The 12,425-nt window shown below is 39.7% G+C and overlaps 1 protein-coding gene across 1 annotated transcript; it reads right to left on the bottom strand.

Moving 5' to 3' along the window:
* Nucleotides 1-2,396: 2,396 nt before the first annotated feature.
* LOC135476360 (potassium voltage-gated channel protein Shaw-like) lies at nucleotides 2,397-11,549 on the bottom strand. The gene is made up of 3 exons (XM_064756358.1): nucleotides 11,076-11,549; nucleotides 9,059-9,899; nucleotides 2,397-2,491 (listed from the first exon to the last, which is right to left on the bottom strand). The coding sequence occupies exons 1-3, from the start codon at nucleotides 11,547-11,549 to the stop codon at nucleotides 2,397-2,399; spliced, it is 1,410 nt and encodes a 469-aa protein (XP_064612428.1).
* Between the last annotated feature and the right edge of the window lie 876 nt (nucleotides 11,550-12,425).

Genomic DNA, 12,425 nt, shown 5'->3' with positions numbered 1-12,425 from the left:
GCCTATTATATTTCCCAACAATCACAACATCTGCGTCCCTCTGTGGTGGCTCAACCCATCAGTGTACCTCTTTGTCCAGTGTAGTGACGCTATTCACTGAAATCATTTTCCATTGTATCAAAATAAATGCGTCTTAAAGCACTGAGGTCGTTGACTTCATAACTGAGTGTACCAAACGCCATCTTGGAGATGACGTTGTTAACTCGATGGAAAATTAACAAAGCTGATTAGTTCACATATAGAGAGGAATGTAAACTGGCGCTTACAGTCTTTTTAGTGAAGACGTTGATGTGTTTTCAAACAATGTGGTTAAGGCCATCGATTCTGCCGCCAGAAAGTCCATACCGCGTACATCCGGTAATGGCATGGTGAGAGCCCCTGTGTCATGGTGGAGCAATGAGTGCGCTGACAATGAAACAGAAAGCGAGCTAAGAACAAGGCACAACGAACAGGATCACTGGAAGATATTAGAACATACAAAAGGTGTAAGGCAGAGGCTCAACGCGTCATTAAGCGAGCTCAGAAGCTCCACTGGCGCGAGTACTGCTCCTCCATTAATAGAAACACATCAGTTAAGTCTGAGTGCTCACAGGTTAGAGCAATTAGTGGAAGAAATAGGAATAACAATGTTTCCACCCTTATACGTGGTGGTGAATATTCTGTCACAAACCTGGAAAAGTGTAACTTTTGTAAGTGTAAAAAGAAGATAATCTAAAGGATCCCCAGCCTTTTAAGTTCCGGGATAATAATATCTCCCATGTGGTGTAATGATTACATTAAACGAAATTGGTCAGAGTATTTGCAAACTTTTTCCGGTGGTTCGAAATGCCCTGATACCGGTAAGGTTTCGACTGCCATAAGCATCCCAGAACTTAATTATGATAACAAGTCCAGACTATCTGACTACGTGTCCGTTTACTCTGCAGAGTTAACGGCTATTCTAATGGCTCTCCAGTTCCTTAACGTGTTTAAACCATTGAGATGTGTGGTATTAAGTGACTCCCTATCTTGAAATCTTTAAAATGCCCGAATGTCATCAAAACCACTTGTCCTTGAGGTTTTATACCTATATACTTCTCTAGTCCGCGAAGGGGTCTCTGTTTTCTTTGAGCGGGTACCGAGTCATGTTGGTATCTCTGGTAACGAGCAAGTTGACGCAATGGCTAATTTGCCTCTTAATGAAAGATGTCACTCATGTAATACCCCTTTCTGTTTGAGAAGTGATGAACCAACTAAAAAGCTTTTTCGTTATTTTGTGGCAGTGTGACTGGGATAATAACTCGAAAGGGATGTTTTTCCATCAAATGTTCCCGCTTGTGACCTCTCGGCTTGTGCAGCTTCCAACTAGACAGGCCGATGTCCTTGTTCACCGACTGGTCTAGGGTCATTTCCCAGTGAATTCATATTTACATAGATTCAATCAGCATGACTCAGGACCTTTTTGGTTGAAGATTCCATTTCACACCTGTTATTTCATTACAAAACCTACAATAATGCAAGGAATTTTTTTTTTGCAGATCTAATTAAACGTGGGGTCAGTAACCCCTCCTTGGAAACTGTGTTCAGATCGTTACATAATGAAAACATCAAGGCTGTTGCCTACTTTTTACTACGATGTGAGAATTGTTGATAGTATGTAGTTATTAGTTCATCTTTTCTCATGAACTGAGTTCACTTTCCACTGTCTTTTACATCTCTGTCTATCCACTAATATATCTTTATCTAACCGAAACCCTCCCCCTCTTACACTCTGCTGTTTATAAAAGAGACAAACCCAGATAATGAACTGATGATTTTTTCCCGCATTGACACATATCATGCTTGCGCATGGGATTGCCATTCCTTTAAAATTCCGACAAAAACGACCTTAATTATCTTTACTCACACAAAAATATGTTGCCAAAGAAAAAAAAAAACAACTACAGAGATTAAAACTCTTCCCCGAGGTGACACCTGATCTCCACGGTGATTTCGTTAGTTCACTGTACTATGAAAGATGCCTGACAGACTACGACAGAATACGTATTTCAAATTTGCCAAAATATAACAAAAGTGACAGCATTATAAAGTTTATATTTTACATATCAAGGCAAGCGTTAACCCAATCGAAGCTATGACAACACATAGAAATAACCACATAAAAGAATATCTGAAGATATATTTCTGTCAGCGGGATTTCCAGTATGGTGGCCGTAGGCGGACAGCAAATCTTCGGGCTCTGATCACTCCCATACCTTTGATGGATATACAGCAGTGAGGCAGGTTGCCCTCAACACATGGCCAGTCCATGTGATTTCCTATATTCGTGTATGTACCAATATTTAAAACAGTTGAAAAGTAACTGATATACAGGGTGTCCCAGAAGTGGTGCGCCATCCAGTTTGAGGTTGAATGCTTCAGCTACAGAGCGGTGTATTGCCCCATCTTTTCCAAAACATGAAGACCAATTCAACTCTTTCCTGTACTGTTAGTTTATTGGCAATAATTAACTCTGAAAGAGAGAAGAAGAAAAAATGAAAATCAGTATTAAATTTGTAACACAGAAAAAAAAATGAAAATCAGGCTGGTGTCAGACTTCTGGGACACCCTGTATAAAGTAAAACCTTGTGTATCAAGCGGCGAAGCTGGTTACACTGAGTGGGGGATGCCCAGAACACAAGAGGTGGGAACATTAATTATCGCTATACACAAAAGGCGTATCTCTAATGAAGACACGTTAAATGAAAGCTCAGCTTGTTGTTCTAATGGAATAGTAGAGCCATAAAACGTGTTAATTGGTATAAAAGTTTTAACATTTCGACTGCTCGGCTTGTATAGGCCCTGGCCAAATGAAATCGCAATCTTACGTCCAGATCTCTTTGGCTTGACACTCATCATAAGTAATGGAGTGTGTTGGGGGCTGGGTGGGAGGCTACGTTCTAAGCAACTACATGAACAGCAGGACTAAAACCATGACTGAGGAAAATTGATAAGATAATGAAAGTCACAAGATAAAGAGTAAAACCACAGCACTGTGATACTTGCCAAATGGTCACATACTATCGGTAAAATTCGGCCACTTATCAATTTGCTTCAGTTGCTGTTTCATTCTAACTATTCATGTATACGCCTAAAAAAGTAGCACCTAAACACACCATCCCAACAGCAGAGTTAAGTAAAACAATGTCAGCGAACCCAAATACTACTTGTTTTATGGCAGAAATGTCAGTAGCATAAATTACATACAGTAGTAATTTACGTCGGGTACTCAACATTGTTTGTTTATTTGATTTATTTGATTGGTGTTTTACGCCGTACCCAAGAATATTTTACTTATACGCCGGCGGCCAGCATTATGGTGGGAGAAAATCGGGCAGAGCCCAGGGGAAACCCACGACCATCCGCAGATTGCTGCAAGACCTACCAACGTAGGGCCGGAAAGGAGCCCAGCACTCAACATTGTGCCTGTGATTCTGTCATAGTGTAATTGCACACTGGAATCAAAGATCTCTGCAGTAATACATTATTTAGATCTGAGAGACATTCTAAGGCGAAAATGACGCTCAGCAGTTGTTGTAATTAAAAATGCGCTTTTAACGAACGGCCGGCTCTAGAAGATGTGTTTTCTAAATGAGAAAATAGAGCAGCTAGGAATGCCACGATTTCCACTTCACCCACACCGCCAGCCTTTACACGTCTCTTATTTGAATCAAAATAACCCATTTCACTCAAATTTATATCATCTTAATTATCCTCACTAATAATTAAGGTTCCTGTTTGTTAGCAAATACCTATATCTCTTAATGTGTGCTATAAGCATGTTAAAGTAGATCCCCGGTCGCATTTCAGGCAAAAATCACCCTTCAAATACTTCTCCACGGCATGAAGTTTGCAGACGCTTATGTGCCTTATCGTTTTTCATCTGTCGAGTTTTCGCAAGCACAATGTTCATTTGTTATTTCATAGGCCGCGTGGGCCGGATATTTTTTTTATTGCTCTTTTTTTTTTTTTTTTTTAATTTATTTTATTCAACAGAAAGATACTTATGGAAATATCATATAGCCAAAATTAATCTGAGCGGAATAAAGTCCGGTAAGGACTTGTTCTCTCCCATTTGAAAGTATGTACTCCACAATGGCGACAAGCGGAGTGTTAAGTATATAGACATGGGTTAAAGGGCACTCATATTAATGATTTAGATGCAGAGAAAATCTTTTAGCTGGTACTCAACCCGACTCACAGTACTGACAGGTTGGACATATTTGACAAGGTCAGGTAACTGCATAAGTTTTCTAAATGGAGCCTGCTCTGATATTGGTTTGGCCATCCTTGGCCGAACAATCGAACACAACATCGTGACCAAAGTTGATTCAAGGTAAGCTATTCGGATCTGTGTAATGTTTGTCAGGCTGACGAGACCATCCATCATGTTTTACTCGTGTGTCCGAGTGACTCTGACTTACGTAGGGTCCACAGATTTTAGGTCAGTTTTTGAACATTTGAAATTTGACTTTATTTATAATGTATCAACTTGAGGTACATATTAGAATTTTTTATGGCATGCATCTACGAGGAAATGTATACTCTTTTCAATGGTATTTGATTGATATTGAAATTTTCTTAAAAGGTCGTGGTCAAAAGTGGACGCCATAAGCCGCCATACTAACCTACATCGTATACATGCATGGAAATGGAATCTTTAGTATTGCGTTTAAAAAACAATCAAGTAGAATAATAAAAATCCGATGTTCAAATGTAGATTCCTGTTGTGAGAATGTATCCATTTGGTCTTTGTACATATTAAAGAAAGGACCTGGTACGGTCAAGCGGAGAGTCAGCCCCAGGGAGATACGATAAGAAAGTGCAAATTTCCAAATCCCAGTACAATTCTGTAAATTTCCAAATCAGAACTACAAAACTTGGTCGAGGCGCCCATAACAGTTATGTGACCATAAAAGAGATGGTTGCTTGGTAATAACCCACCAAAAATGCACTCTATCCAAAACGCCAATTTTTCACGCAAAAGGAGCACTGTTGTTTTTATTCACAGTATGAAGATCAACGTTAACCAGAAATATATCTTTAGAGAAACGTTCATGTGTGTGTTTCTACGTGATGTCAAGGTTTCGTTTTGGTTAACATTTGTCTTCATATGTAAAATATTAACTTTATAATGTGATCAGTTTTGTTATATTTTGGCAAGTTTAAAATTCGTTTTCTGCCAAAGTCATTCAGGCATCCTTCATAGTTCAGTGAACTCGCTTAGTCACTGTAAACAACAGGTTGCATCTCTAGGAAGAGTTCTAAAATTTTTGGTTCTTTTTGCTTTCTTGGGAAACATACTTTTGTGTGAGTAAAGATATAGGCCGTTTTGAATTAAATAAGTGTTATCGTGAATTACAGTGGATAATTACGAAGGTATGGTATTATCTAGCGCATGACAACTATAGCGAAGTCATACGTGAATCCTGGTTGAGAGCACACGTGGTCCTCTGGCACATGTTACGCGTAGCGGAAGTATAAGGCTAAACGTTACAATTGTTATATATGTATTTAATTGACTGGTGTATAACTGCACGCTCAAGAATTTTTCAAAAGGTTGCATCTATGAAGCAGTGATTTTCTCCACTCTACAGTATCTAATGCAAAAAAAAAAAAACCCAGATCTTTTAGTGTGACTGGAGTAGGCTATCATTTTTCGATTTAATGACCTTTACATCTCTGCAGCGCATGTTTTGAGCTTTATATGTCGCATGATTGCCCTGTAACAGTGAAATGCATACAGTACATGCATGGTAGACAACATCCAATAAATCTCACCGAACACCATGACACCAGTGACAGTCACATAAACATAAAAAAAAATCCAGTATCAACGAACTAAGCAAATCAAAATACTTTGACTCCATTGCTTCTTATTTCCATACCCAGGTACGTTGAGAAGATTCAGTAATGGCACTGCCATATTTATTAACAATAGGGGAGTTTCGAATTCGAACTCTTTTATTGATAAACGTAGAAAATGTCCAAATGTATGATGTGACCTATCAAAACGTCAGGCATTTTTGATCGCATTTGCTATAAAATATGTATGAACGTCTGAAATGGTTTAATGAAAAGTAATTTACATTTGATGAACGATGGAAAAAAATTGAGAAGCTGAAACGTTTGTGGATTTGAAATGTTCCTAGAGGAAAGGCTTGGCATTTGTGTTTCTGAAACAGGGTGAGCCAGGTGGTCGGTAAATTATTTTCAACAAAGGTTACTAATCATTTTTCACAAGTCACATGGCACAGAAGCATATTTTTACCATTAGCGATAAAAGTGTTCGAACTTTAAACTCCCCCATTGCACCAAAAAAGCTGCTCACTACCACAGATATGTGTTGGGGATGAAGGACACCGCAAACGCCCGGAATGGGAAACCTTTCCGGTCTACCGCGGTCAAGTGTTTGGATATTTTTATTGGAGTTTAACCAGGAAAATTTCACTTATTCGACGGCGGTTGGAAATACAGAATCATCGGCATAAGCCATCGATAATACCACAGGACAGGAAGCCAGCAGCAGCTGGACTTGAAGTCACGGCCACAGCAAAGGTGAGATGTCATTGTGCCCTGCTAGCGTGCTAATCACCGTGACACGGAGGCCTCTGTTTTGGATTGTATTATGACCTTTAAGGACCATACTCATGGTGTTTGTCTCCATAAACGTCACATCATGGGAGCCTCCGTGGCCGAGGTGGTTAGCATGCCGGCGTGGAGCAATCACTGGGGAGCCTCTAACGTACTCCAGCTCATGCTTGATTTCCAGCCGTACGTGGGAAGTTCTTCCAGCAAGCTGTTTCCTTACACCAGTATACTGGTCGAAATTGTATAAGTGAAATATTCTTGTATACGGCGTAAAATGGGTTATTGTGCTGCGCTAGCACTTTAATCACTTGGCCACGGAGACCCGAGCATTACCAATATGGCCTTAAATCTCACTTTACTATCAAGAAGGGGTTGACATCATTTTAATATAGTGCATTCAAAACGAAAAGTAAAAAACATAGAATTCCAGCTACAGTTTTCAATGGTCTTTCTGTTGTTCAAATCATTTCTGCAGTTTCTTTCACTTTCACATTTTCACTGTGAAGGCCACACTGCACGCTCACAGGAGTGGTTCCTCACATGGAGGAAACCAGCTTTATGTGCCTAGCCGTAGCTCCTTTCCCGCTGTTTAGCGTGTAGTAGTCACTAAAAAAATACACGCAGTTAACCTTTAAAAGAACAGTCTTATTATGGATGGATAACAACTGCGCCGTTTATTTGCTGGGGATGTTTCAGTTTTTTTTTTTAATTTTTACCCCTGTCTGTGTAACTTGTCACTGACCAAAATTTACTCATCCTTTGCATATATGTAGCATACCGTTGTGATGTTGTCATATATAAAGATTTTTAAAGATAATTAGACATGAGTTGCCATCCACCACACGGCATGCATCCGTTCCTGTATACCAGCTAGCTGTTAAAAGACTCTGGGGCCTGTTACGCAAAGCCATTTCCTCTAAGGTCCAAACCTTCTTAACCCCAAAAAAAGCAGAAAAAAGGGGTAAATTTCTTCAATTTGATGTGTACAACAGACTTTACAATTTGGATAATAATTTAACCGAATGTCAGAAATCGCTTTGTTAAACGGGCTCCTGAGGTTTATTCCCTTTTACTGAGTATAATCAACGCAACAACGTATAGAGAATTAAACAGGGCTAGCTGTAAATTAAGTTTCTGACACCTCATAACAATAAAGAGACAAGACACAAACTGCTTCCAGTGAGTATTTGTTCATTACCTTATAAAACGTATATCTACATATGCATGCTTGGTATTTATGGGTTCCCTGCATGTCAGATATCAGCATATTTGTATTCAAAGCATATCTTGGTTTATACTATATAGACAGCACAACAATGAAAGGCTAAAAAATCCATATCAAACTGCAAATGTACACAACATATATAAAACGATCTGTAATTTAGATTGGCTTAACTAGGGGGTTCGAAAATGACATGGGCTAAAACGTGCTAATATCTTTCTGTTTCTCATATACAAGCAAGCGTTATTATGCACAAACATTTAAATGTCATTGCCTTAATACGATAATAAGACCGACTTAGAAAAGGCTTAATTAGAGTACAGCCTTGCTATGTTTTTTAGGTTCTGTGTCTTTAGGGGTTATTTCGATGAATTGGTTGTTGAGCTGTGTAATGTATATGGGGCAGAGATAGTATTATTACAAATTTGCCAATTTACTGCCACATACCTGTTAAAAATCACATACATGACATGTATGGGGTGAGGAAATTGAAGCGCCCATAATATACCACCGTCCTTGAGGATATATCTAACGAACTTTTCCACGTGTTAAATACAGGTACATCCAAGCACTTCATAGTGGTGGAAGACAATTACAGGATGCATGAAACGCTTCATTTTTATTTCCTAACATGGCATTTATAGTGTGGCTTAACATATAGAAATACAACAAAGCTCCTCTGCTTTCTACTAAGAGCGTAAAATGGCTTCAAATACAACTTTCCTCAAGCCAGAGGAGTCAGTCCGGAAATTAACTAGCCCGCTGTGGCGTCAACGGTGATAGCTGTCCAAACAACTTTGTTGTGGGGAGAGCCCAAATTGGGGGCGCTAAGCTGGCCCCACGTTCCCAGTACGTGCGTCGATGACCTCTGAAATAGAGGTCTTATTAAGAAACATAAAATATTCCTCAAAAGTGAAAACAAAAGCACATCTTCCATCATTTCTCTTAAAACTGTACTTTTCGTTTTACAGTACCTCTTCATGTATACTTTAAGTGTCACTAAGGTGCAGATATTGAATCGAAGACAGAGAAAACTACATGTACAAAAGAAATGAGCACCGATGAGGCAAACACTGACTTCTTCCTTTGTATTGTAAGTTTGACTTCCACCGCACACCTTTTCTGTTCCACGATAACATAAAAAGGAAAACATTTGCGTTAACATTCCGCTCATTCAAACGAAGGAAACATTGTGTGACGTTTTACTTTCTTGCACCTTCGACTTACGATGTTCTCCTTGCCATGGGTTTTTGGACAATGACGAAGACAGTTCTTCTCTATACGCGTAGTAAATGTTGAAATTGTTGGCAATCATAGGTACGGGGAGACTAAGCGCAATGATGCCGACGAATGCGCACAAGACGCCGATGACGTAGCCACCAGGTGTGACTGGGTATACGTCACCGTATCCGACTGATGTCATCGTGATCACCGCCCACCACATGCCGACAAAGGCGTTGTGGATGGAATCTTGATGAGCCATTTCTAAAAAGAATATGACGAAAGCGAAAATGATAGCGGTGAAGAGAGTCAGCGTAATGAGAAGCGTTAACTCTTTGAGACTGGCTCTTAATGACAACACAAGCACTTTGTATCCTCTCAAGCAACAGGCAACGCGGTGCAGTCGAAGGACTCGGAGGACGAACAAGATCTGAAGCAGGACAAAAGCCCGAGAGTTTTGCAGGGATGGCCAGAATCCATTGTCTACGCAGTGTATGACGTGGAGAACAAAAATTGGCGCCAGGTAGACGGCGTCGGTGATTGTTCGGAATGATTTCATAAACGCAAACTTGTTAGGACAGGACAAGAATTTGGTAACAAGTTCGATCCCAAACAAAACGGCGATAGCAAGATCTGTATACGTAATCACGGAATGCGGTTTCGTTGTTGCCATTGTTCGTAAAACCCGCCCTTGCTTGACGTGGGAAGTGTTCGGACAATTTCCGCTTTCCGTTTCGTTTTCAGCTGAGGGTTTCGATATGAACTCTGTGCGCATTTCCGGAAGGGTGGCCAATAGAAGCATGAGCATGGACAGAATCACGAGGAATCCGCTGACCAAAGCATAAATCTGCACAAATACAAAACAGACAATTTTACATGCGATGGAATGGTTCTGCAAGGTTTCTTCCGATCATAATGCTGGTCGCCATCGTATAAATGAAATATTCATCAGGATGGCGTAAAACACCAATCAAATAAAGTTCATTTACGCCATGTAAGAAAACAATCCACGTCGCACTTTTTTATGATTCACCACCTATACGAAAATTAACGATTTATTATTTACATTTTCATTAAAAATTGTGGAGTATGTGAAAAACATGGAGTAAGAGAATAAAATAATAAGTTGAAATGAAATATGTAGGTAAGTTTATAACATAATCGGATCGTACAATAATTGGAAAATGTGAGACTGATTAATTTCAGACAAAGAGCAAAATATTTTGGGCTGACTGCCAAAACCCCTCGCGTGTCTTTAAGCACATGTCTTATATGTATAAAAATATGAAATGAAATGTAATGTTAAGTGGCAAAATCAAAGTGATTTATATTGGGCTGTAGATCGAAACTGGGATAAAAAACAAACAAACAAACAAACAAAATGAACAGATGAAATAGTTGAAGTGTCCACAAGCTTTTCCTGACACTTCAGCCCATACATAGTGTGACGTCTTACAGTGTTTATTTCGGCGGCGTTGAGGATAAAGACCACTTTGTTCGGTTTTCCAAACAAACACATTATTCTCCTAAATGTACGGCACATATTTTATTAATTCAGTATATGATTGTACTAGACTAACATAATATTATGTTGAAAATGACGCATTGCTATGTTACAATAACAGAATACATTCCAGCTTCATTCAGACAAAGACTTTCTATAAAAACTAACGGATTATGTTTTCAGTGTCTATTCAGCTGATTGTCCTGGATGGTTTGATCAACAACAATTATGACTATTTAAATCAACCCACCCCTAATAAACAAAGGTTTTGACGCCAAGACGAACACATCACATGTGTGTGTCGATAGCACCAGACATGCACAGTGGTAGATTTTACCTGAACATAGCATTACATACAAAGAAGTGACCCAGTGTTTTACGAAGCAGTCGCAGTTGTCGCCTGGAGTAACTTCAATGGCAACCAATATTTAAATGATACGTTACCATATTAACAGCGCTTGACGTAGCGTCGGGACAACTATGTAAAACGGGCGCCACTAGAGTTCTTCAATGTCTTACCTTCGCCATGGGCGACCATTCCGGATAGGCGAGAAAAGCCCACACCTTTTCCTTGGGCGTTTGTGCCCTGAGACCAGCGTCATGCCTTTGGGAAAGCACAGAGAACTCTTTGGCAATGCGCAGTTGGGTCGCTACAGCATTTGTGGACTGGATGAACGTATGCCAACAACAACTAGAAACGTGCGCTTCATGCAGGCCCCAGAACTCCAGCTCCGCCTTAATGGCCATACCACATCGGTTATGGGGGAGATGCAGAGTGCCCGAACGATAGTAATCCAAGATGTATTCGAATAGAAAAGGATTCCTGTCGAAGAAAAACTCGGCAGAATCGTTATTACTGTTTTTCACTAAAAGCATGTCCGATAACCGAGTGTTGGGGACAGTCAGTAAGGTGGATCTTTTTGTCACAAACCTTTTTCCCCCTATGTCAATGGTGACTTTCGACTGCTCCGGTCTGTAGTATGCTTTTTCCATTTTGCTGTTGAGATTTATAAATGTTACGTCGGTTATTTAAAACTGGGCGGTTAATTTTTACTTCAGGCAATTTCGAGCATATCTCAGTCGAGGTAAATTGTTACATTGAATCACGTGAAACATATATATTACCGGAATACTAGTTTGTTTTGTTAAGAATTTGGGTCACAACAGGTGTAGGGTGTTGACCTGAGAACTGTTGCCTGGCTTGTCAATGGCACAGCCTGGACAGAATAAACACGGCTGACCTCATGTATACAGCGCCATCTACCGATCAAGCACGGCGTACTCATGATAAGCGTACTTCTGCCTCATATGGCAAAAGCATTGAAATATATACATACCCACCTTCGCTGGATTTAAGGGAACCTACAGATGATACGTCCTATCGTGGACCTGTATTTGTAGACCATCAAGGTTTCCTGCCTACAAGAGATAGTTTCAATTCTGACACAATGAATTATCCTTACGTAAGGGTCCTGCATATGACGAGTACATATCTCGTTTTGTAGCGTTTAGATCACCCTTGTATCAAAATTTGAAAAACGATTTTAGAACTTGTCTTTCGGGTGTAGAAATTAAAATCATTGTAACCTTAAGGCAAATGAGCCGAAATGATCATTTCCATGATCAACTAAATGCTGTGACAAGATGTTAACCTTTGACTTTAGCCAAAAATGGAGTAGTGCAATCGGACTCTAGTCACACTACTGTATATTTTGCTGTAAATATAAATAGGGACAAGGTCGGGAACAAATCATTTCTCGGCTGGTTTTACACTCATCTCTACTTTGCGGGTGTCACGCAACTAGTAGTTTGTCGAAAATATGCACAAAGATTCTCTCAAATTTATCCACAATGGGGACATAAACCATC

Source organism: Liolophura sinensis, chromosome 10 (assembly GCF_032854445.1).
Source record: "Liolophura sinensis isolate JHLJ2023 chromosome 10, CUHK_Ljap_v2, whole genome shotgun sequence".
Classification (NCBI taxonomy): domain Eukaryota; kingdom Metazoa; phylum Mollusca; class Polyplacophora; order Chitonida; family Chitonidae; genus Liolophura; species Liolophura sinensis.
This window is presented reverse-complemented; position numbering and strand designations above follow the sequence as displayed.